The sequence below is a fragment of the Lissotriton helveticus genome, chromosome 10, assembly GCF_964261635.1.
Source record: "Lissotriton helveticus chromosome 10, aLisHel1.1, whole genome shotgun sequence".
NCBI lineage: Eukaryota > Metazoa > Chordata > Amphibia > Caudata > Salamandridae > Lissotriton > Lissotriton helveticus.
Window position 1 is genome coordinate 1,132,341,029 of NC_136071.1, and position 27,247 is coordinate 1,132,368,275.

At 44.4% G+C, this 27,247-nt stretch overlaps 1 protein-coding gene across 1 annotated transcript in view; it reads right to left on the reverse strand.

Moving 5' to 3' along the window:
• The window catches only part of STT3B (STT3 oligosaccharyltransferase complex catalytic subunit B), a 347,362-nt gene that overhangs the window by 31,136 nt on the left and 288,979 nt on the right, over positions 1 to 27,247 (reverse strand). The window contains exon 15 of the mRNA XM_078663938.1: positions 24,676 to 24,888. Within this exon, the coding sequence (XP_078520064.1) occupies positions 24,676 to 24,888 (213 nt within the window). The remainder of the gene's footprint in view (positions 1 to 24,675; positions 24,889 to 27,247) is intronic.

Below are 27,247 nucleotides of genomic sequence, written 5' to 3' on the forward strand. Positions count from 1 at the left end.
GAATTGTTTCCGGAACTAGAGGATGCATTTTCCAGAGAGACTTCAGAGTAAAAAAGCAACTGTCGAAGACAGCCTTAACCTGTGGTTCAAAGGACAAGATTAGAATCAAATTTGAAACCAAGGTTTCTTGCACACGCAGAGGGTAGAGGAGGGGGTTCCAGTTCCGAAGGCATCCAGTTGTGAGAGTCTGGGTGGATGTTGGAGCAGAAAAGAAGAATTTAAATGTTTTCAGAATTTTGTTTAAGGCAATTATCAGTCATCCAGCCTGCCTTCAAGAAGTGCTTGAAAGCATGAAGAGTCTCCACTTTATTCTTCTGGAAGGTCAGTATCAACTGGGAATCGTCAGCATAAGAAATTACACATATAACCCAAGCTTCCACCAGGCTGGCAAGAGGTGTCAGACATTAAAAAGGGTAGGACTCAGGGCCAAGCCCAGAGGCACACCAGAGGCTTAAAAGTGGAAATAAAGGTGGAGAGATATAAGATATAAGACATGCCTAACCCAGGACTCCAACAAATCACAGCCTGTTAAGTAGGATTAAACATGAGACGGAGTCAAATGTTGAAGACCGATCCAGTAGTCCATAGCTATGGCATTCTGATTGAGGTGGTCTCTGATAAATTCAGTCACTTCCAGGAGAGCAGATTCTGTGCTATAGTCCATCCGAAAGCCTGATTGATCATCATGAAGGAGTTGGTTAGATTCCAGATACTGGGAAAGTTGATGGTTAAACATCTTCTCTAACATTTTGGCTACAGCAGGCAGAAGCGAAACAGGCCTAAAGTTATTAAACTCCTTGGGCTCCGCATTGGGCTTCATGTGGAGAGGAAGCAATAGAGCATGCTTCCAACTCTCTGGCATAACCACATACTCCAGGGAGGAGTTCAACAGCTGGTGCAGCAAGGGAGTAACAAGAAGGGTGGCCAATTTCAGAATGTCCGGGGGACACTGATCAAGAAGTGAGCCAGACTTAAAGCTGGCTAGTCAACAAAAAACATCCTCCAAGGAAACTGATTCAAACTTAAACAGTAGAGGGCTGGAGAACAGCATATTCTCCAGAGTCAGTGCCAATGGTTTCAGGGCAGGGAACTGATCATATATCAATTTAATTTTGTTGAAAAAAGTTAGAGAGGTGTTCACATAAACTAGTTGACCGGATCAGGCCACTGTGGGAATCCCTAGAAGACCAGAAAGAATTAAACACTTTAAAAGGTTCCCTAAGGTTTATTAGAGGCAGTTGAAATTGAGGCGGGGATAAATTCCTTATGAGCCTTACAAGAACATTTAGAGAAATTTGTCAAGCCTCTCTTATAAGCAGTATTTACCTCCTAATTATTTCCTTTTATCCAACTGAGCTCACGGCGTTTGCAATTCAACTTTTGGCTCTTGGAGCAGGAGAGAACCAAGGAGCCGATGGCGTAGATCTCCCAACAGTTACCCTTTTTAAAAGATGATGAGGTCAAGGGCTATGGTAAGCCAGTTAACTTAAGCGAGATTGGAAACCATCAAATCAGACTGCTCCAGAGCAGTAGATAAGAGTCTCAGAAAACCGTGTATCCGAAATCTGATGCCAAGAACGAGAAACTTTCAGGAAAGTAAACTGCTCGCTCAAGGACTGATTGGTAATAATCTTAAAAGGCATCAGTGATTAGAACAAGTAAGCTTGAGAGCAGGACTAGTTTGGACAATCACAGAATGTGAAAAATAGAAGCTCTAAAATGTGCCCTGCCAAATGGGTAGGCTCAGGCACATGTTGCTCAAGGCTGAAACCCTCTAAGGTGTCCAAACATATTTTGGCCAGCACACAGCTGGAGTTATCATTATGCAGGTTTAAGTCTCCAAGTAGCGGAAAATTTGAGTGTAATATGCAGAGCTGACCTACCAAATCGACAAGTAGGCTAAGAGATTTATTTGTGCTATTAGGAGGTCTGTAAATCAAGGCCCGAGCTAGCGTAAAAGGAGGATCAATAACTATAGAGGAGGGTAGAACTTGTATGGTCCCAATGTTTATTAATTTGGAAATAGTGCAATGAAAAGTATCTCTCAACACTACCACCACACCTCTGCCTGTTTTCTCAGTTCTGTTAATGGACTGAATAGGAAACCCTGTGGAATAGCTAAAGCAATGTCAGGCGCAGAAGATACAGTCAGCCATGTTTCCAGCAGAAATACGACATCCCAGTTATCTTCTTCGAGTAGATTACTTATTTCGAAAGAATGCCTAGGAACTAGAATAAAAGGAAATATGTGAAGTACTTCAGATTTCGGAGAACAATTTACCATGGCCTATGAAAAATATAACATTTCAGAACGGGTTACGGATGTCTAATATGAGGTTTCCATTAGAAAAACAACCTATTACACAAATTAAGCGGTTAAAAATGTTTGGCAGCAGATACATACGAACCTAGCTTGCAATATCTGCAGGCAACTTTTGGCTCCAAAGTTCACAAACAAACTTTATGAAACAAAACGAATTTGGTAAATGAAGACCGAATGGATTAGAAAATAGAAAAGAACACAGTGCAAACACAATAGGAAATATAATTTGTTTCATTAATGAAGACATAATCAATTCATACTAACTGTCCACTAATAGTAGTCCCAGCATTTTCCCCAGTATCTTTTTGCTATTTCTGAGAGCAGCCTCTGGATTTATAGAAAGCCCTTCCATTTTAGCACAGCTGTCAATGGCTTTCCTCGAGGCAACATCCCACAAGTGGGGTTAAGTGATTGCCTTAACTGAGCATTCTCTTTCACCGATCATAGTTTCTATACCCACCACCTTATGATCACTTGTGCAATACTCAAGATCTTCTAAGACAGTGGTTTCTTCAAATGTTTGGCTTCTGAGGAAATCCTACTAAATTACTGCTGGAAGCCAGGGATCCCCATGCCGTTTAATCCCCTTCATCATTCTGAAATCCTTCTTTTTCATTTTTCACACATCACTTCTGCTGCTTTTTTAAACTCTTCTCCTGGCACCTCACTCACATCACCACCCTCTACATAAACAAAACACAATAGAACACACCCATTCAAATGTAAATACTTTGGCCCTGTAAATATTTCAGTAGCTTTGTACCCCTTCCACACACTTTTACATATAATCACAATTACATTTGGCACATGCCACAACTGCTCCGGGCACTTTGGAGAGATGTCAAGTATCGCATGTTTAAGTGTCTGAACACAATGATCCACTGATAGGCACTGTGAGAGAATCACACTACCTTCTGCCTCAAATCCCAAATTTACAATTAGGTTTGTTAGAAACATCCACTCACCTACACCATGAAAAGATTTTTAGTAGCAACCCAGTCCACAGCCTGCCATCTTTGCGTGGAAGTAGTGCCTCATGAGACCCTGATTTTAAATGCTTAGACCTTCGCCGGGCTTTGGGCATGGTTAGGTCACGCGCATCTTCGCAGAGGGGACACTATGCCTCCCAAGAAACACACCAATAAGGTCTCCAGGTATTTTAAGGCATCAGAGACGTCCTCCACCCCAGCGGACACTATTCCTCTGTCAGATATGGCACTCGCACGTGAAGATTTGGTCGCTACTCTCCGCGACTTTAAGGTTGATCTCTGCCGGGAGTTTAAACAAGATCTTAGAGCCTCGGTGGATCAATTGAAAGCCGATCTTACAGAAAAGCTTACCACTCTTCGGCAGGATTTGGACGCTGTGGGGACCAGGGAACTGGAGGTGGAGGCGCAAACGCAAGATCTGATGGCGGCTACTACCAGGGTGCAGGATAATCAGCAGAACCTTCAAACTCAGCTACAACAATGTGAGGGAGAACCCGGCCCCATCCAAACCCGTGAGAGTAAAAGCCCCCAGGACACAACATGGATTCCCTACCATTACGAGGATGAGAACACTGAAGGACCGGCACAGCTAACAAATGGCTCTCCCCTCCTCCTGCAGCATACCGAAAGTGACCCGGATGTAGCTCGTCACTTGGAAGGCGGGTCAGACATCCTCAGTGACCAATCGGGAGCCGGAGCAGAAGGGCAGGAGAAGAAGAAAAAGGGAGAAGCCAAATTGGGCGAGACGGCAGAGGAGAAACCGGAAGAAAATTACTGAAAGACCCAGGAGCCGCCGAGGAGCAACGCCGACGCAGACGAAACCTAAGAGAGGAACCAGAGACCTGGATCGAAGACTGGTGGAGCCCATGGACGTACGAGCCGCCACAACTTAGGAGAGTTGTGGCTCCTAGCGGTACGTGGCGAGAAAAGGGCTTAGAGACGGGGAGGGAGGCGGTGGTGAGTAAACCGGGGAAAGGGTATTCCATGTGTTTATACAAACAACTTGTGTATAACTTTTGTGTATCTCCACGCTAAACGCCCACAAGCCCGGCCTTCCCTGAATTCCCTCACCTCTTTCGCTACAGTGCCTTCCCTTATGCCGAAGCCTCACTACCCTACACAATTTCCTTTTTGTCCCATTCACGTGGATTGGTGACGGTACCCTATAATTTTTCAAGACTCGATTCGGACGCCACTCTCTTGTTTGAGGTGACTCTTTGAACCGGGCAAGAACACCTGAAACCCGTAATAGGTTTCCAGAGCACCCTGAAGAAGAGCTACCATCCTGTGGAAATCTCCAAGGACTTTGTCCAGCGCCACCTGATCTGCTCCTTTACAACCCACTGTTTTACCCTGACTATTTTGCTGTATTATTGTGTCGGGAGTTTAATAAAACCCCAATATTGACCCCATACGGCCTCCTCGCTTCTGCTTCGGACCATCCTTCCGACAAACAAGTTATGCTTAAAGCTGAAGATTTGGAGAATAGAACCCGCAGAGAGAACATTCGGATTCAAGACCTGGAGGAGGGGGCGGAGGGGCCTGATCTGGAGGTTTTTGTTGTAGGCCTCTTTGCTGAGATTCTCGCCCCGCAACAACCCAAAATAAAGCTGGACAGGGTTCACCATGTGGGCATGCAATCTTCAGGGAGTCGTAAACGCCTGTGAGATGTCTTAGTCAAACTCCACTCGTTCAAGCTGAAAGAAGCTATCCTCTCTGCAGCCTGGAAAAAGAAAGAGGTATCATTTCAGGGTCACGGTTGCTTCCTCTTCCAGGAACTGGCCCCCGCGACTCTGGCCCGCCGGCAAACGATGCGACCAATTACTGCCAAGTTGCAAGAAGATAAAATCCTTTATCGATGGTCCTTTCCATTTGGTCTCGTTTTTGAATATGGAAACAAACCTCACCATGTATCGGATCTTTCTGAGAGTCTCCGTGACCTGGGATTACCCTTGCCTGAGGAATCTCCCACTTCGAAGACGTCAACAGAGGCAGCGCCGCTCAGGAGGAGTCCCAATCCTTGGCACACAGTCTCGAGGAATCGCTGATGCTTCTCTTCCTCTCCGGGACTTTATATCCTCCCACTTGCTCATCATGTGACCTTGAGGCTTTCCATGTAGTACTTGATAAAGGAGATGCCGTCGTTGGGCTCAATGGCAGGAGGGGCCGCTGAGGCGCCGGTGGTTGCTCGACTTGATCACCAAGGACACTGAGGTTTTTATTTTATTGTTCATTCAACACTATGCTGTTCCCTAGTTTCTATGGCATTGCGATCGGGGGGTTCGGGTCTTGCCTGTGTTACCCATTATTCCTCTTTTTGTTTCGGGAGAGTGTTTGGGCCATAGGCCTACGGGTCCAACGGTTTCGGGGGTAGTTTGGGGGGAGGGGGTCCCGGTGGTGACTGTTGGGGGTTGTTCTTTGTTTTTGTGGAGCAGGCTTATAACCTATTAGTGGTGAGGGGGGTGGGCGGGGGGCTTTGTTGGCGGGGATGGACATGTGGTCTGTGTACAGTGACTTGTTCGGTGGGGTTGTGGTCAGTGGGATAGTCTGGTGGGGAGAGGAGCGGGGTACCCTTTTTGATTGTTAAGTTAGCCTCCTGGAATGTTAAGGGACTGAACTCCCCACAGAAGTGCCAGAAAATTTGGAAATATTTGAATGACCGCAAATTTGAGGTAGTAGCATTACAAGAGACTCATCTCAAGAGGGCAGAGGTCACTAGGCTGCGTCACAGGGGCTATCCGATGATTTATACCTCATCCGCTGCAACGAAACACAATGGGGTGGCCTTGATCTTCCACCATAACACAACAAATTTCTAACTCAAGGCCGTCAGATCCGATAGGGAGGGGAGACTGCGGTTGGTTAAAGATTTTCTGAGGGGCACGCTCCTTTGTCTCACTATACGCTCCTAACTCGGGGCAATCTGTCTTCCTTTCGCACGCACTTGATCAAATAGGGGGATTTGCTGAAGGTCCCATCATGCTGATGGGGGACTTTAATCTCACGTGGCGGGAGTCCCTTGATAGTTCTAGTCCTAATAGGGCTACTACTAGCACCTTTTCTAGCAGGGTTCGACAGAAAATCACTGACCTGGGGCAACTTGATGCTTGGCGTTCCTTACACCCTAACACCAAAGACTATACCCACTTCTCCCATGTACATAGGACATACTCCAGAATTGACTAAATTTTTATTAGCCAATCCCTCTTAGGGGCACTTCAGGCTGCCTAGATACTCCCGATAGCTGTCTCAGACCACAGTTTGATCACCCTGGACCTTCTCTGGAGCAGGACCTCTCTGACGTCTCCCCAGTGGTATTTCCCGTTGGCTCTCACCCGAGATCCGGTGGCCAGAGAGGACATAAGGGCGGCCATTACTGACTTTGTGCATAATGACCCGCAGGACACATCCCCACAGAACACCTGGGACGCCTTTAAGGCCATAATTCGAGGGAAATGCATTCAACTTAATTCAACACTAAACAAACAGAGGACGAGGGAACGGGAGGCTCTTGAGAAGGAACTGGAGATTGCGGAACAGGCACACAAAGCCACCCCAACGAGAGTTCTCCAGAGACAACTCACCGCTCTTAGGGGTAAACTGCGGTCCATATATTCTTATCTGGCGGAATTCACTCTGCTAAAGATGTGTCAGTCTTCCTTCACACAGGGCAATAAGGTGGGCTCGCATTTGGCACGCCAGCTTAGGGTGGAAAGGGACTTCATTGGGGGGATTTTAGATCTGTGGAAAAGTAAATTTTGCCATGTTGTATGTGCCTACGTGTTCCCCATATTTTGTTATATGTGCATGATCGATATGCATGTATTCCCCTCTTCGATTAAAGACGCAATTATAGTTGTGTCCATTTCTAGTATGCCAGTTTCCAGTCTTCGTGAAAGCAACGAATATCAAGCCTATGTATACCTACGTTGCCACATTTTACAGTGTGCACGTTAATTCATTGAATTGTCCCAGTTTCTAGGCCTCAAAAGGGCCCGGACTCAGATTCAGCTCCTGTCTCCTGAACCCTCTCCGAGGAGCGATACAGCCCCCACCTGTATCCCTGACCCTTTGCTTACTTCTTGCCACGCAGTGCCCGGCCCTGCCTGGCTCTGTCTCCCAGTCTGCCAAGAGCATGTTATGTTTCTAGTTATCAGTTCAGCCCTCCTTCTCTGCATTCCTAAGCTACTGAATCGCATCAATAGTTCCCGTCATGGTCTAGCCTTTATGTCTCCATGTAAGAGAAATACTGTATTAATATTCATAGAATATTCCTCGCACACGCACTACATATAGAATTATGCATGCACCAGTCTTAGTATCAAGTAGCCTTTACCCTGATAACTTTTGGATTCTATCAACATGTACTCTAAACAACAGATACTAGATATGCCTGGGTACATGTCGCTCTGACACTCCAGACTTTAGTCTCCTCTTCTAGCGCAGAAGTCATAGCCCCCCAGTTCTCCCTGGTAACACGTCATTGCCAGTTTGCGCGCACCACTAGGTTAGAGGTCCCAGCTGCTCAGGTAGCCCCCTCCATGTTTCCGCCCCTTTTATGACATATTCTGTTACGTTTGCATCACATGTCTATGTATACGCCCTGTACACGCCTTCTTGTTACATCATTTTGCCCTTATCTTTCGCGACTGCTATGAACCAAGCCTACTGCTACGCCTACTGTATTGAATGTAATGTATTTGTTTAACTATAAATATTGTGCACTGTTATTAAAAGTTACCCCTTATGCTCCCAGATCCTGTCCCCGGCAGCTGCCATCCTATTCCCGTACAGGCTGTCCTGTTCCTGTCCTTTATGCCTGATTAAAAGCCTGTAAACTCCAGCTACCTCGAATCTTGACTCTTATTTATTGAGCTACCTGTTTATTGATTATTCTGAAAAATAGATCCGGTAATAAATTATTTATTTACCACATAATGGCGCCCGAACAGGGACTTGCCCTTTCCCCACGCGCCGGAGAAGCCACGCAGGCCCCCTGATCCTCTGCAGCCGTGACGGAACCATACCGTGCACGTGCAGATATTTCTGCTTCAAGTATCCCTCAGGCCCACGGAGGAGACGGAGGTTGCGGTCCAGCGTCCAGACGAGGCGGTGGAGGAACGCGGCGAGTCCCGACCAGAGCCCAAGCCGAGAGTCCAAGGTCCGAGGTATCCGGAGGCCCACCTGTAACTGAAGTCCGAAGTCCGTCCGTCGTCGTAGCAGTCCAGTCCAGTCCAAGGCCTTCCGTTCTTGCTGCCCGGTGAGTACCGTTGCTGGGGTAGTATCTAGACAGGGTCAATTAATTTGTCTCTGGTCCGTGGGTTTGGGTACGCAAATCCAACACGAAGTGTTCACTTAGGTGGACGCGGGTCCTGACGTGTCTCTTTATGGGACCGGTAAGTTTCGTACTGTTTTAGCAGTGCATCTAGTCATTCTAGTAAGTTTCTGTTCCAGTAAGTTCTGTTCTCGAGAAATCCATGTGTTCTGTGTTCAGTATTTCAGGTAGTAGTCCGAACTGTTATTATAAATGTTATTTTATGTGTTTTTAATGTCGTGGTATGAGTGATTTGTTTTCTTAAGTTATTATTGTGTTTATCGTGTATTGTATTGTGTCCAGACTCCAGCCTAAGTTATGCCTCTGTTCTCAAAGTTACGTCAGTTAAAAACTAGAAAAGGTCTGCTCGAGGAAGCAGTTCCTGTCCCGCCTAGGGACAGTCCAGGTCATTTTATGTATCAAAAGCATGGCATAAGTGCCATATTATATCTAGATTTATGGGTGGAATACACCAAAGAATTAGAGGAAAAATATAGATGGCCCGTATCAGGTACGTGGGATGCCGAGTGCATCATGCGAGTAGAAGAAGCATTATGGAAAAAGAAAGCCAGACAGTCCCAGAAAGATGCCATCGAGTTATGGCGCAAAGAATCTCATAAAAGAACAGAAAAAGAAATCAGAAAGTCAGAATTAAGTAGGGAATCCTCAGAAAGAGCCCAAGAAAGGGAATTAATCGAAATAGGTGAACGAGTTAAAGCCGAACAGTCAGACAGACAGAGAAATGCCCTCATTAAGGGTATGTATCCTCTTCTTGCCGAGGGCTTGCCAAAAGCAACCCCGGAAGCACCATGTAATTTTCCGCCGCCATTAGTTCCGATTAAGCTACGTCACAAACCGACCGCAGCTGATATTTTTCTCTCGTCCTATTTGGACGACACAGTCCCAGAATATGCAAATCCTGTTCCGCCTGCTCCTGTAAATAATGTAATTCCTGTTCCTCCAGCCACCGGGGCACCCGTTACAGCACCTGTTACGGTACCCCCGGTCCAGCCCACAGTACAAGTACCCGCTACATCAGTCACTCTCCCAGCACGAATAGTACCCGTCGACGATTCCAGTTTAGGAGCCGGGGGGGGGGTCCTCCTGGTACCCCGCCGCCACACAAACGTGTAACATTAGTCGAGTTACATGAACGTGCGTTACAGCGTACGCCCAAACAGCAGTCCGTTGCAGATATCAGACGAGCTCTTACCGAATGCCGTTATGATCCAGTCCCAGGCGAAGATGATATGGTTATATATTCATTGCGTGTAAGACGGGTGACCGAGTATTTGGACACCCTACCGAATATGAAAGAAGATCTAGACAGAATATATCGTTTCATCCGTACAGGAGATGATCCAGAAAGTATTGGCGAAGCCATGACTCATAGAAAAGTCGAGATTCAGCTCATGCTATTAAAGTTTCTAATTAATTGTTTAATAAGAGAACAAGATTATCCGGATAAAGATCCGGAAGAAATGAAAGTCCTGACCAGGTGGAGTGACCACATAGCCGAGGGAAGACACAAGACACAGCCCTGTATAGACAGTATGTACAAGAAAATCCGTAGGGAAATAATAAAGTTACACGAGAAACGAAAAGCAGCACAAGTAAGCGAGAAAGAAGATGACTCTCCTACCGAAGAGGTAGACGACGAGAATCCTACCAGAATAGCGTATGTAGGTAGAACTAGACTTCCCGACCGACATTCACGCCCAGAACACAAGAAAGTTTTTCCCCTTCCAGCACTAGAACAAGGGAATCTTGAACAAGTATTTCAAGCTACCGATCACATTCTGAAATCACGTATCGGTTATAGTGAACTTAGCACCATGCATGAACAAGAACTAGCCCGATCAGCAGTCCGATGGATTACTGATTCTACCACTTTTCCAGATGAAATAGTGGCACAAATGTTTCTGAAACTGCCCCCAGCCGAGCAGCGACTGGTGGGTATGTATATGATCCAGCACCTCATTACACTGTATGAGGGTCAACATTCTGATCCAGGTCCGTTACATGATGTCCTGAACGAGTTACTCCAGTATAAATGGAGAGGTTTAGGTACCGATTTAATTAGTGTCATTCTAGAACAGCGCCACAAATATAGAACGTTTCTGAATCCGCATTTTGTTCATGTCTCACCTCCAGAAAGTAAATCATTTTACATGGATAGACAGAATCCGTTACGAGAAGTACACCCAGTTAGGACAGCGGGTGGTGAAATGCAACGAGTATTTGTTTACACCCCTATCACAAAGATGGAACTCTTAGAGATGAAGAAATTAATTCCCTGTCACGACAAAGATCCAGCAGGGTTCCATCGAGAATTAAAAGACATGCTCCGTATGGGAGAATACACGTATCCAGATATCATTAAAATGCTAAAGGTCCTGTTGCCCGCAGGGGTATATGAAAAACTCAAGGAAAAAGAATGGGAGGTGGGAGAGAAAAAGATTGATTGGACAGCTCTAGAAGCTGAAGATAATATACGAGTACCAGGTACCGGTCTTGGGGACAAGTGTAAAGAATTGCCCGAGTTATTGATACAGGTTTTGCCAAGATTATTAGCCACGAAAAAGGAAGATTGGGATGCAATCTCAGCATGCAAACAGAAACAGGATGAAGACACTAGTGATTTTTATTCTAGATTTGAAAAATGTTTTATTAACAGTGGTTTGAAGACAGGTAGCGAGTCATACCCTCATCTTTTTGTTTCTAAACTAGTCGAGAATTCAAGTCCACAAGTTAAAAATCGAGTATTGAAAGTCGAAAGTAGTTGGCAAGCTAATACCCCGTCGCAAATGCTCCAAATGCTCCAGTATCACCAGAATAGAATCAGTGAAGAGCAAGAACACGAAAGGAGACGTATGAAAGACACGAAAATGAAAGTATTAGTTGCACAATCTGTTCCACAAGACAGTCAGAAGAGGGGTCCAAATCAAGTCAGTCATCCTGCAGCTCCCGTTAAAGGGACTTGCAATTATTGTAAACAGCCAGGTCATTTTATAAACGAGTGTGCAGTTCTAAAACACAACATAGCTACTGGTAAAACTAAAGAAAGACCACGTCCGCCTAGACAAGAACAAGTTTCACAGACTTCTCAGTCACCACAGAATGCACAACAGACAGTTCCAGCACCGCAGCCCATCGCTGCAACACAGCATGTTACACAGCAAATGTACCAGTATGCTCAGTCAGAATATCCAGAGTATCAACAGTACTCATGAAACAGCCTAGGGAGGGAGGTAGGCTTGCCTCTCATCGAGATACCTGTAGATCAAGAGGGTCCCTATGTACACAGTCAAGTATTAGGGAAAGACAGAAAGTTTCTGATTGATACAGGGGCAAGTAGGACTACTATCAGTCATGACGAGGTTCCAGGGGCTCCGCTCTCGGGCTCTAAAAATGTTTCCCTTGGATTTTCAGGAAAGCCTATTGTTAATGAAATTTCAAAGCCAGTTTCCCTAGAAGTTGGTCCATTGTCCCGAACTACTGATTTGTTACTTACGAAGTCAAGTCCAGAAAATGTGTTAGGTATTAAAACACTGAAAGAATTAGGTGCAGTAATTTGCTGCTCCCCAGAAGGAGTCCGATTGTTTTTGAGAGACTTTAAAGGTCACTATGTATTACGTGATTTTGATCCAAGATTACTGAATGTACCACAGCATTTATGGGCGCAAGGTCCAACTGATGTAGGTTTTATGCAAATCACACCCCATCGTGTGACTCTCAAGCAAGGTATAGTTTTGCCACGAATCAGACAGTACAGATTGCCACCGGAGGCTGTAACAGCCTTATCCAAAATTATTGACGAGCTCATTGCTCAAGGAGTGGTTGTAGAAACCGACTCCAATGTATGTAATTCTCCTATCATTCCAGTCATGAAACGTACTGATCCAAATGCACCTCCAGTATATCGATTAGTGATTGACCTTCGAGAACTTAATAAATGTATCATACCCCAGTATCCAGTAGTCCCAGATATTTCATCCCTATTGACAGCCATTGATTCTGAAGCTACATTTTTCACTGTTATAGACCTCAAGAATGCATTTTTTAGTGTCCCGATTCATCCAGACAGCCAGTATCTTTTTGGTTTTTGTTTAAATGGAAGGAGCTATAAATTCACACGAGCTCCTCAAGGTTTCACAGAAAGTCCTAGTATTTATAGTCAAGCACTTAAAAGACAACTAGACAATATTCACATGCCAACTGACACTGCCCTGCTCCAGTATGTCGATGATCTACTGATCACAGCCCGTTCTGAGCGTGACTGCGAGCGTGCGTCACTTACAGTTCTGTATTTCCTAGCCGAGATGGGGCACAAGGTGTCCCCTTCGAAGCTCCAGTTCTGTGTCCAGCAAGTGATCTACTTAGGCCACTTACTGTCCAAGTGGGGTAGGCAGTTGACACCAGACCGTATCCAGTTGATAGCGAGTCTTCCACAGCCCAAGACACAGAAGGAGGTACGAGCTTTTATTGGCCTCACTTCTTACTGCAGACAATGGATTCCTCAGTATGCATTTCTAGCCAAGCCACTGATACAGTTAACGACACAGGAGGCAGCCGTATCGACTGTCCTCCCTTGGACCCAGGAACATACACTTGTTTTTAATGAATTAAAGAAAGCCTTATGCCAAGCACCTGTTCTAGCTACACCGAACTACAGTAAGCCTTTTACACTCTTTGTCACAGAACGTGATGGTACTGCATTATCTGTTCTCACACAAGATCAAGCAGGACAGTACAAGCCCTGTGCTTATTTTTCGAGCACATTAGATCCAGTAGCCCAGGCTTTGCCTGTGTGCCTCAAGTCAGTTGCAGCCACAGCTCTAGCCATCAGACAAAGTGATTCCATAGTGTTAGGACACTCCCTGACAGTACAAGTTCCACACTCCGTGGAAGTTCTTTTAAACCGAACACAGACTCAGCACTTGACAATTGCACGTTTAACAGGTTATGAACTGACACTGTTCCAGCCACACATAGAAATCAGACGCTGCAACATTTTAAATCCCGCTACACTGTTACCGTCAGTTACTTCAAATCCTGCCACACATGACTGTGTGGAAGTTGTTAACACTATGACAAAGCCAAGACAAGACCTGACAGACATTGCATTACCTAATCCCGACCTGACACTTTATGTGGATGGTTCATGTATGAGAACTAGTACAGGAGAACTAGTAGCCGCGTATGCAGTGACTACTGACACTGAAGTTATAGAAACACATCGTATTGACACCCTGTCTGCTCAAGCAGCAGAGCTAGTTGCTCTGACCCAAGCCTGCATACGTGCCAAAAACCTGAAAGTAAACATATATACAGATTCACGTTATGCATTCGGAGTCGTACATGACTTCGGAGTGCTCTGGCAGGAGAGAGGTTTCATGACTTCTCATGGAACCAAGATTCAGCATGGTCTCCTCATTCAAGCTCTGTTAGATGCAATACATTTACCGACAGCTATCGCTATCATGAAGTGCAAGGCACATACGAAAGTTACTGACATCATTTCCCAAGGTAACGATCTAGCAGATCGAACAGCCAAGCTTACAGCTCAGACACCAGACATTCCAGTTAACAAGACACAGACATCCACTCCAGAACAGACTACTTGTATGACAGTTAAGGACCCTACACAAGATGTCATAGACATACAGTTACATGCTACTCCCGAAGAAATCAAGAAATGGTCCGAACAAGGAGGGGTCCAGACAGATCAGGGATGGTTGACGAAGGGAAAAGCCACATGGTTCCTCCCCGACTCTATGGTTCAAGTCATAATCAATACCGCACATAGTCCAGCACATCTAGGAGAAAAAGCTATGTTAGACAGTATTCAGAACCTTTGGTTCAACAAGCACTTGCGAGCTGCAGCCAAGCAGAAAGTCCGTACCTGTATGATATGTTGCCAGTTCAATCCAGGTAAAAGTGTCCCGGTGGAACAAGGTGGATTCCAACCTCCTGACCACCCTTTTGAAGTCCTCCAGATGGATTACATTCAGATGGAGCGATGTCGAGGTTTCAAGTATGTCCTTGTAGTCGTATGCGCTTTGTCCAGGTGGACAGAAGCATATCCAGTTCCAGATTACACAGCCGCGACCACTGCCAGGCAGTTGGTTCGTGAATTCTTTCCCCGCTATGGACTCCCTAGGGTCGTGTATTCTGATAACGGCCAGCCATTCTCATCCGAGTTAATGAAACATGTTTCACTTTTGTTAGGGTACCAGTGGAAGTTCCATTGTGTGCGCCATCCTGAAGCAGCCGGTCTCGTAGAGAGACATAATCAGACCCTGAAAATCCGTATTGCTAAGACATGTAAAGAGAAAGGTGTAGACTGGCTAGTTGCCCTGCCAGTTGCTTTATTTTTCATGAGGATGGTTGCACATTCCAGATCAGGTCTGTCCCCTTATGAGGTCGTATTCGGCCGCCCCCCAAATATGTGGGGTACACCTAGACCCCGCAGTATTACAGATGTTTCCAGTAATATGTTGACAGATTACCTAGCTTCCTTGATGTCTGCCCTACGCTCTTGTCGTTCCCAGGTTGCCGCTGCATTTCCAGACAATACCGAAGTGAAACCGCATGAGGTCATTCCAGGCGACCTTGTCCTTGTAAGGAACTTTGATCGTTCAAGTCCACTGGAGCCTCGTTGGAAGGAGCCGCGACTTGTTCTCCTGACCACCCGCACGGCCGTGAAGTTGGAAGGCCGCAAGGGGTGGGTCCATCTGTCCCACGTCAAGAAGTTCCATGGAGTTCGAGAACAAACATTTTCTAAGAACTGTTCCATTTCTAAAGACTGCCTGAAACCAGACTTTGATCTGAATCCTGAACTGAAAGTTCCTCTGTTAGAGAAATCTCCGCAACAGGAGTATAAGTTAAAGCTCCGGTCTAGTAAAATAAGTCAGCCACTTTAATTGTCTAAGTCCCTCTCGGGTGAAACGGTTAGACAGGTTTCTGACATGTATGAGATAGACCCACATAGTGAGAGAGTTAGTCAAAACTCTATAAGATGTATCGTTTTTCTAAGTTTTTTATTGTTTCTAAGTTTAATGGTTACCTGCACAAGTTATGCATTACATTTATGTTTTCCAATTTCTCATGTAAATAAGTTTTCTAATGCTACGGTAGAGCACACATTCAGTGATCTGCCTCCTCACGAGTTATCCTATCGTCTTGCTATGAGAAATAATACATTTATAAGAATGTTACACTATTCACACCAGACCAGCAATGCCACTAATTGTTGGGTGTGTGGTCGACTCCCCCCTTTCCAGACACCGAAGGGAGTTCTACCACTCTTTCCTTATCCGTTTTCACATAATGGTTCGTGTGGAGCATGGTCCACGTTAACGTCATCTTCAAATGATATGTCCCTTCTGAATAGAACATGTATTCCAGACAAGCAAGGTCTCTCCCATAGAACAGGGTTAGATCTAGAAAATGAAGTTTATAATTTAGGTAATTATTCTTCGAATTTTATGGTCCTGAATGTTCAGTCTGATACTACTCCAGACTTACCTGCTATTTCAGTACTACCAGTCAAAGGCGAATTATGTGTCAGAAAGAATGGTTCCGCACATGTAGGACATAGTGATTGTACTACTACTGTCGAGTATAGTGACAGTGGGAAATCTATTTTCAAAGCCTCACGTCATTCTTATTTTGTTTGTGGTCAGACCGCATATGTTCGTCTGCCCCTCGATTGGGATGGAACATGTTACATTGCCTTCCTACTGCCACCAGTTTTTCTAGCCCCATCTGATTATCACAGAAACACACATCTAGTACACGTTAGACATAGAAGGGAGATCGAGTCCCCAATTGTCGATCAAACTGAAACTACTCTAGAACAGTATCAAGACTTCAATAAAGGTTTCTTCTTCTTTATAGGCCCTATCCAGAATAGTAAGTTAATACGTAGGTTAACCAGAACCCTTGAAGCAGTAGTGAATGAGACTACTTCTGCTCTAGGTAACTTAACCGAAGAGCAATCTGCTATGAGATTTGTCGTGCTCCAAAATCGTCTCGTTCTTGACTACATGCTCCTCCTCTATCGGCCAGTATGACGAGTCATCGGATCTAGTTGCTGCATTTTCATTCCTAATAACGCGCCGTCTGTTTATTCAGCTATAACCAGACTTCATAAAATTGCCAATCAGTTACACCAAAATCCAGGCACCTGGACATGGTCCGGTTGGCTCTGGAGTATCATATCTGCCTGGGGATGGAAAGTATTGTCATTTCTAGGTATTGCAGTAATGATCATATTCAGTTGCTGCCTCTGTATACAATGTGGCCCTGCGATTTGCGGTATGTGTGCTACCTCTTGTATTCCTAGTCCTAAATCCCGTTCCAAGACAATTCGAGACGAGCAAATGATGCTATATGAAATGATAGATGGTATCATGAATATTGATGTTTCCTGATGGAAACGTAGGGCACAAGGAGGGAATGTGGAAAAGTAAATTTTGCCATGTTGTATGTGCCTACGTGTTCCCCATATTATGCTATATGTGCATGATCGATATGCATGTATTCCCCTCTTCGATTAAAGACGCAATTATAGTTGTGTCCATTTCTAGTATGCCAGTTTCCAGTCTTCGTGAAAGCAACGAATATCAAGCCTATGTATACCTACGTTGCCACATTTTACAGTGTGCACGTTAATTCATTGAATTGTCCCCGTTTCTAGGCCTCAAAAGGGCCCGGACTCAGATTCAGCTCCTGTCTCCTGAACCCTCTCCGAGAAGCGATACAGCCCCCACCTGTATCCCTGACCCTTTGCTTACTTCTTGCCACGCAGTGCCCGGCCCTGCCTGGCTCTGTCTCCCAGTCTGCCAAGAGCATGTTATGTTTCTAGTTATCAGTTCAGCCCTCCTTCTCTGCATTCCTAAGCTACTGAATCGCATCAATAGTTCCCGTCATGGTCTAGCCTTTATGTCTCCATGTAAGAGAAATACTGTATTAATATTCATAGAATATTCCTCGCACACGCACTACATATAGAATTATGCATGCACCAGTCTTAGTATCAAGTAGCCTTTACCCTGATAACTTTTGGATTCTATCAACATGTACTCTAAACAACAGATACTAGATATGCCTGGGTACATGTCGCTCTGACACTCCAGACTTTAGTCTCCTCTTCTAGCGCAGAAGTCATAGCCCCCCAGTTCTCCCTGGTAACACGTCATTGCCAGTTTGCGCGCACCACTAGGTTAGAGGTCCCAGCTGCTCAGGTAGCCCCCTCCATGTTTCCGCCCCTTTTATGACATATTCTGTTACGTTTGCATCACATGTCTATGTATACGCCCTGTACACGCCTTCTTGTTACATCATTTTGCCCTTATCTTTCGCGACTGCTATGAACCACGCCTACTGCTACGCCTACTGTATTGAATGTAATGTATTTGTTTAACTATAAATATTGTGCACTGTTATTAAAAGTTACCCCTTATGCTCCCAGATCCTGTCCCCGGCAGCTGCCATCCTATTCCCGTACAGGCTGTCCTGTTCCTGTCCTTTATGCCTGATTAAAAGCCTGTAAACTCCAGCTACCTCGAATCTTGACTCTTATTTATTGAGCTACCTGTTTATTGATTATTCTGAAAAATAGATCCGGTAATAAATTATTTATTTACCACAGATCACCAGGGACACCTCACACACTCTGACTCCACTAAAGCAAACATATTTGGGGATTTCCATGGCCAGCTCTATCAGGCCACTACTCCAGACCCAGCACGGCAACAACAATTTTTAGATACCCTTACTCTTCAGCAGTTTTCCAGGGCATCGGCCGCATCGTTGGATTCCCCTATAACTCAGGAGGAAGTTCGGGAGGCTATTTCTAGACTCAAACTGCATAAAGCCCCGGGGCCTGACAGCTCATTTTTACAGGTGTTTTTCAGCAGATCTCATTCCTCATCTTACGGCTTTATTTCAAACCATCGCCTCCGATGCGCAGGTCTCCGGCTCTATGGCGGAGGCAGTGATCACGGTAATCCCCAAACCTGTTAAGGATCCACAGCTCTGCGGCTCCTATAGACCCATCGCGCTTCTTAATTTAGATGCTAAACTTTATTCCGCAATCTTAGCAGCGCGTGTGGAGAATCTGATGCCGGAATTAATCCATCCTGACCAATCCGGCTTTATAAAAGGTAAGCAAACACATGACAACATCAGGCGCACTGTTCATCTGATAGAGAAAGCTTCTAGGTTTAGGATCCCTGCAGTTTTAGTGGGTCTCGATGCGGAAAAAGCCTTTGATCGGGTGGACTGGGCTTTCCTCTTTTTAACTATGTGGAAGTTCGGGTTTGGAGACACTTAATATGGTGAAAGCCAACTACCATCATCCCACCTCTCGCGTGATGGTAAACGGTTGCACCTCCTCCCCTTTTGCCCTGAGCAGGGGAACCCGACAGGGGTGCCCCCTCTCAACCCTCTTGTTTGCCCTTAGTATCGAACCCTTGGCGGTCAGGTTCAGGTCCAACGATGATACGGGGCATTCCCTTTAGCGGTTTTCAGCATAAGTCTTCTTTTTTTGCCGACGACATCCTCCTTTCAATTGTGGATCGGCAGAATTTGTTGCAGGCGGTACAAGGAGAACTACGAAGCTTTGAGCAGGTAGCAGGTTCAAGATAAATTTCACGAAATCCTTCATACTTAATCTTACCCTTCCTCCCGCCGAGGTGCTTTGCTTGAAAAACCAGACGTCTTTTCCATGGGCTAAACACTCTTTACTCTCTTTGGGAGTGTATCTAACGGCTAAGCTGGGTGAGCTGTACAAAGCGAATTGCCCTCCTCTACTGACTCAACTCCAGCAGGACCTTAAACAATGGTCGCCTCTCTACATTTAGTGGCTGGGGAGAATTAATGACGGTCTTACCTAAATTTTGATATTTATTCCAAGAGCTACCTATCGAGTTGGAGAATACTTTGTTGCCAAGTCTTCGCACCCTGAACACTAAATTAATCTGGCAAGGGGGGGAGGGCGCACCTGCCCTATCATGTGCTCAGACGCCCTCAAGATCAGGGTGGATTGGCCCTGCCTGACTTTACTTTATATTATCAGGCTGCTCAGTTACGGGTGACAGCTGAGTGGTCAGCAAGGGAATCAGACAAGCACTGGCTCCATATGGACCGTGCCGTTGTGGGGCGATATATATGGGATGTACTTTGGAAGCCCAGGAGAGATCGTCCTCCCAGAGCATATCTTAGCATCCCCCCTGAACGACTCTGAACATTTGGGATAAGGTTACACACAGGGAGGGTTGGACTTAATTCCCTTCCCTTTACACGCCCATCCATTTTAACCCGGTATTCCTCCCGGGGTTACATGAAGGGCCCTTTGACTGTTGGAGGGAGGGGGGACTGCCTCAAAATATCTGAGATGTTTCGTAATGGGGAGGTCTTGACATTTGATGATTGTAAAAAGGAATTCGGGATTCTGCAGAGTGAACACTACCACGATCTACAGCTTAAACACTGGGTCATGACACCTCACATTAGAGAGGCAGCTACTAGGGATCTTGCGGAAATGGAGAAGTTTGCGGTTCATAGGGCGGGCTCTATGAAAGGCGCTATCTCGGCTCTCTATAGCATGCTGCTACATACTATACATTCTCCACGGGCACGCTACATGACCTTTTGGGAGCAAGTTTTAGGTAGGGACATTTCGGAAGGGGAATGGGCACATATATGGAGGGACATTGCCAAACACAACAAGTCCATGACTCTTTGAGAAGCTCACTATAAAACACTACATGATTGGTACCTATACCCCACTAAGGTTAGACCTGGCGGGGATGTGGGCTTCAGGGGGACTTCAGGCATTTATGGTGGGATTGCCCGAAGATTCAACCATTCTGGGAAGAGATTTTATCTCATATCAAAGACATACTGGGTTATCCAATTCCAGCATCCAAAGACTTTGCTCTCCTTGGAGTTAGAGACCCCCATCTTAGCTCGGCAAACTAACACCGACAAGGCGATTATGTGGACGTGTTTAGGGGCAGCCAAGCTTACTAGTGCAGCTGCATGGAAGAAGGCGGATACTCCGGCGACATCGCTATGGCATGCCCGACTGTGGAGGATACTTTCCATGGAACGTCTTGGGGACATTTTTCGGGACAACTACAAAGACTTTGAGCTCAGCTGGAGTCCTCTGGTAGCCTTTCTGTCTCAGGGTCTGCCTTCTGCAGTTTGCCCTCCGACAGTGCGGGCCATGCACCTCTTCCAAATATAGGTACCTCTCTCGACACTTTAACACTCGGAGGCCTCTAAGGTATACTTTGGGATTGCCTTAACCTCTCCACTAGTAAATATGCCATGTCAAAGCTTGCCTCATATGTATTATTTTCTTACTTTTCCATTATAATCTAGTCACCACTGGAGGAAGGGGGGGGGGGGGGTGTTTGAGGGGTTGTTCTTTGGGGGGGACAGGGGGGGGACGGGGGGTTTGGCGGTCGGGTATTTGGTTTGCAGCACCTCCTTGTGATATATTTTCTTTAAATTAGCATCACTCACTTTGAACGGGGATGTAGCAGGCCTCGGGATCGTATGAAGCTGAACCCATCATAGCTGACTATTACAGCCCCGGAACCTGCGCGCCCTCGGGTGCCTTTGAGGTCATTACCCTCTTTGTTATGCTCTGTTTGATGCTCACTAATAAGAAATTGACAAAAAATAATATTCTAACTGTTTATTTGAAACAATTTCTCATCCAAAATAAAATGAATTTAACTGAAAGTTGGGAAGGAATATATATGCTGACAAAGTGTTTCACTTAATTGACTGCCAGTTGTTAAATACCTGCCTTGTGTATCATCAGAGATTTGTGTGATCACTAAGGGAAGGGTTATTTGTACTAATATAGCAGTACCAATTAACCTTTTGTGTATCCTGAATAGAATATGCACATCCGGAATATGCATATCCATAACCCTGGAATGGACAATGTGAACACAAAGAGAACTTATGGCGAATAGTGCTTGGCAAATTTGAGGGATGTGTACTTTTGGTGTGGTCATTGACATAAATGTATATTCCATGATAATATGTGAACAAGATAATGTGAACCATGTTAGGAAGGTTAACAGCTTGGCTCTCCCTATACATTCTAAGGACTGTCACAGCAGGCAGTCTTCAAGAGGTTTCTGATTAAGGCAAGTGGACTGTGTGAACCTCGAAGGATGGGAGCAATGATTGAGGGTCTAATGTAACAACTGACACCCAGATCTACCTCGAAACCTCCACCATTGCAGACATGCAGACTCAATGTTACCCTAATAGAAGTCCAAAAATGGCTGTCCCAAAACCATCTGCAACTCAACCAAGATACAATTGAAATCCTAACTATAGCCAACAAAGAGCAGACCCCCCCCCAATTCATGAAGTGGTTAAAGTCTATTGATGCTCTCAACTGCACTCTCATCCCAGCAGACTCCGTGAAGTCACTGGGAATAACTTTAGACCCCAACCTTAACATGGTCAAACACATCAAGAACACCACAAGATGTGCCTTCTTCAACTTAAAACTACTAACCAAAATCAAACCCTTCGTCCCTCCAAAATACCTTAAGCAAGTCACGCAATCCCTTATGCTATCCAGATTAGACTACGGGAACGCCACCCTCACAGGCACAGCTAAGCTACACCTTGCTCCTCTTAAATCTACCCTAAATGCAGCAGCCAGAATTGTGACAGGTGTGAAGAAATATGAACACATCTCCCCTGCTCTCAAAGAGCTCAACTGACTCCCAATAGAATTGCGTGCTAACTTCAGAACTGCCTGTCTCACCCACAAAGCGCTGCACACTGGCAAACCCACCTATCTAGCCGCCAAACTCAACAAAGCGGGAAAGACAAGAAATCTCAGGAGCACAAACAGTATGCTACTCATCTCTCTGAAAACCCGTAAACAAAAGACCCTATCTCGGTCTTTCTCTGGAAATGCACCCAGAATTTTGAATGCCATCCCCATACATGTCAGGACGAACCCTTCCTTCAAAGAATTCAAAAGCCAGCTCAAAGTGCTCTTCCTCAATCGAGCTCTCACAAAATGACGAGGTCCTACAGTTGCTGATCCGCCATCAACTGAGGATTCAGTTACTACGATAAGAACAACTCCTTACAGCATCTTACTCTTGCCCCACACATTACTCTCCCTGACTATTACCACCTCCTCTACTACTCTGCATTCGATAGCTACGTGATTTATACTGATCAATGACCCATCTTTGAACAATGTTTTTACTGTTCCACTCTTTGTTTACTCAACTTTATTCGACAAATGTTATAAAGCGCTCCGATACCTTCGGGTCTGGCTAGCGCTATATAAAACTCCAAAATAAAGAAAATACATTAAATAAAAACTACTTACCTGCCAGAACCCGGAAACCAAACGTTCCCCTCCCTCCCACACTAAATATTTCCACCCCAGAAACATTTGTCGCCTTAACTGTCTAATATAAATTAGGAAAGAGATTCCAGATTGTTCCTTATAGGAACATATGAGGGAAGAACATTCGCTGCTAGCACACAGACAATTAAAACTGAGGGGCAGACTAGATAGAAGTATGGGTAAAAGGAATGATTAAGTTATGTAACTGTCAGACGCGAACATTTTGAAGTGTAGCTGAGTGGTTGTGCACATCCGGGTGGGCGAGTCATCATGGGCCCAAGGGTTGGGTTTGATCCAAAACTCGCTTTGGGGCTTCTAGAGGTTTCGATGATTAAGTGTCTGACACGTTTCCAATCTCTCAGTAATTGCTTTCTGAATCAAAGGAGTCTGACGTCTCAACTAGGGTCCCTTTCTATCGATGTTTTCTCTTTGGTTTTCCATAGGTGAGGCGCCATCACAACACTTTGCCTTTTGGCTGTTTTCACTTCCCTTTGTACAGCTCTCAAGGTCCTTTTCTCTGCAACCCAAACCCAAGCTGTTGCAGGTGAATCAAAGAAGATGGAGTGTGACTCGGAGGGCTTTTATCTAGGCTGGAAACATCAAGTTCATAGAATACCAGTTCTTGGTGCTAGCTCAGACTGGTTGGAACTCGCTCCTGTTGCATATTCAATCCATCACTGATTTTAAAACTTGCAGGAGTGCTTTAACAAGCTGGCTCTATATGGAAGCATTTGAGTTGCACTCCTAATGTTGGCCGCACTCTCTATGCTCAGGTAAGCTCACTGTGTGCGCACAAGTGTGGAAGTTTGATGTCACTGGTGGTGGTTATATTAGTGACTTACAGTTTATTTGAAATTGGACAATCTTATCTTTTTGGTATCTTTAGCCCTGCGGAAGTCTTTATGACAAAACACGTGTTGGCTATTGTGAAGAATATTTTGGAATTAAATAAAGCACTAATAAAGAGCAAAAGTGAGAGAAAAACATTGATCAAAGACTAAATTATTACCGAATACTGCTGTGTATAAAATTGTATGTGCTATTTGGGTGTATATAAGCATAAATCATTGTAAAGGGAAATTAAGGCCAAGTCATGCTTTGAAACTGACGCCTTGTTATTACTGGGAAGTGCACTGCATTGATTTACAAACTTACCATTAAATCAAATGCCTTTTTCCTTTTTTTAAATATAATTACGGTAAATTCGGTTTCATCTGTGGCAACAATGAAAACCCTGAATGCTAATTTACCTTTCCATACCATTTGAATTCCATTCATAAAGCCTCACGCTTGCTTAATGAAAAATCAGACATTGCACTTCGTTCCACATATACCTTTAAAGCGGGCATCAGGTGAGTTATGTCACAAAACCTAAACAGGCATCATAAAACAAAACATACAATCTCAAATGCCTAATGTTGGTAACAGTTAGATATAGAGGACTGTGTAAAAATAACACACACTGGAAGATCCTTTAACATTATGCTCAAAGAGATTGGAGTGAAATACTGCAGGTGATATTGAATATCCAAACCTAAAAAGTAGCCATTCCTACTGGATACTGCTAAATGATTAAGTGCATTAAATGAAGACATGGAAAATCAAAATCGGAGTATGTTAAAAGGACACCTACCTTCTTGGATAAATACTTCTGTTTTGGTACAATATTGGTAACACGAGGTTTATGATCCAGTGTCTCTCTGTTGTCAAGTTGTTTCACTTTATATATCCGAACCAGCCAATGTTCAGATGTAAAAGCTTCTTCTAAGTGCTTGAATTTAATGTCTTTATTCCCAATTTCTGCATTCCGTGTTCTATCAAAGCCAGGGGGTGTCCGAAAGTCAAGCTGAATAAGTAAGACATAATATCCAACACTAATTTAAAGACTACAATAATCATTAGAAATATTGTAAAAGTATTATAAAAGTATTCAAAGAAAGTTAGAATTTTGATGTAGAGCGCAATAATCTACACAAAATTGTCCACAACTTCACCATTGTAATTTACAGATGACAAAGGCAAGTAATCTTTTAGGATATGCATGGATGTGAGTTGAGTAGCTGAAGGACAGGCACAGTAAGTGGCTACTGAGTATATATTTTTTTAATTTAAAAAACAATTTCTTATTGGTCATATCGATTTGCAAATGAGTTCTTTGATTTCTCAGTTATAGAACTCTGCCTACAATACATCACACCAAGTTCATCGTTACATAGTCTAATTATAAAGGAAAATATATGGGACTTCTCAGACATGGATTTATCCTCGTTTCAAAATGGTTAAAAGTTAGATCCTACATCACATGTGTGTCATTTACGCAAATATTTTATGCACCCTCGAGTTCATTCATGAATGGCCCAAAAAAAAAAAAAAAAAAAAAAAAAGAGTTACTTACTACCAATAAATAGCTTTGAAGTTTTAACATTTGGGTTGCCTATAGCTAACTTCTTTAGAAGAGTACTTCAACTGGCTGGTTCAAGTGCAATGACCTCAACGTTCTTGTTGGTTGGAAGCATGTGAAGACCTTTCTTCCACTGTACATTATATCCATTCTCCGCAATGTCAAATATCTATTTGGTCTCAGTTGTGTTCAGCCATTCCCCACAATAGTTTGCAATATTCTAACCATGTGGTGCATGACAAGAACATGTTGCTGATTGTCATTTCAAGGATATTGCCTACGCACTGCAGAGGGTTGATTTGCTCATCAACGTTTGCTACAAATCGAGTTTCTGCTGCTAGGGTTCCTTCAGTCAGTAGGGAGTTTAAAATTGCTGAAGATTAACACCATACCACTGAGACTTTCATCTGTGCTCTCTTGAGCTCGCTCTCTCTCTCTGATAGAAAGATTAGCACCATGTCTGCATACATTACTTTCATTTAGATAGAGCAATCATTCTTTCAAAATGTCAGTAAAGTCACATCTATATACTGTAGACAGAAAGAAAAATCAATTGTTGGACCTGACAGTCTCTAAAGGGTCACTCCCAAACTTTTTGCCTTTACACTGCACTTTCTATTGAAATTTGTTTTTTTTGGCTCTAGGACTTCGTGCACTTTACCACAGCTAACCAGTGCAAAGGGCTTGTGCTTCCCCCTTTAAACATGGTAAAATTGGCTAACATCTGATTGGCATATTTAATTTGTTCTTAAGTCCCTTGTAGAGTGGTATACCAAGTCCCCAGGGCATTGAAATTAAATGCTACTAGCGGGGCTGCAGCACTTACTGTGCCACCCACTTAAGTAGCCCCTTAAAACATGTCCCAGCATGTATGCATTTTTAAATTGGCAATTTTTAGTGGACAATATAACCCCCTTACCAAGCCTTAAACTCCATTTATATTACAAACAAGTCGCCTCTAAGAAAGGCCCTAGGTAGCCCATAGGGCAGAGTGCCTTGAAAGAAAACAAGTTACTTACCTGTAACTTTGGTTCCCCAGTATTGGTAACTTTCATAGATTCCCATGCTTTTGTATCATTCCCCGTCGTCGGACTGGGAGTCTCGGTAATAAAAAATACCATAGTAGTAGGTACAAAAGAGAAAGGAAAGGCCTAGGCCTCATTCCCTTTTGTAGCATATCAGCCTCTTTTTGTAAAAGAGACCAAACTCTAGGCATCAGCCAATCAGAAGAGCCTCACCCTTAGAACCTTCCTGAAGGAACCTCAGAGCCTCAGATTTTCGTAGCCGTTGTGTGCTGGACACCCTACTTGCTGAAGGCTGAGCTTTCCCCGGGGAGGTGGGTGGGCGCATGGGAATCTATGAAAGTTACCAATACTGGGGAACCAAAGTTACAGGTAAGTAACTTGTTTTCTTACCCCAGTATTGGAACTTTCATAGATTCCCATGCTTTTGTATCAGAATAGCAAGCAGTAAACCATCATAAACACATTTTGTAAATAAGTACATCATAACATTAGAAATGAAAGAACAAAATGTGTTACCCATGGAAGGTGGGATAGAAAGGAAAGCTCACCAATCACTTGAAGAGGTTTCTCAGGACAGCCTGGCCCACTGCTGCGTCATCCTGCTGCAATGACTCTAAGCAGTAATGCTTAGTGAACGTGTGCACGCTGCTCCAGGTAGCAGCCCTGCAAATGTCCTTGATATGCACCCCCGCAAAGAGGGCTGTAGAAGATGCCACTGATCTCGTTGAGTGAGCACGGATCCTGCCCACCAGAGGTTTTCCTGCTATCTTGTGGCAATG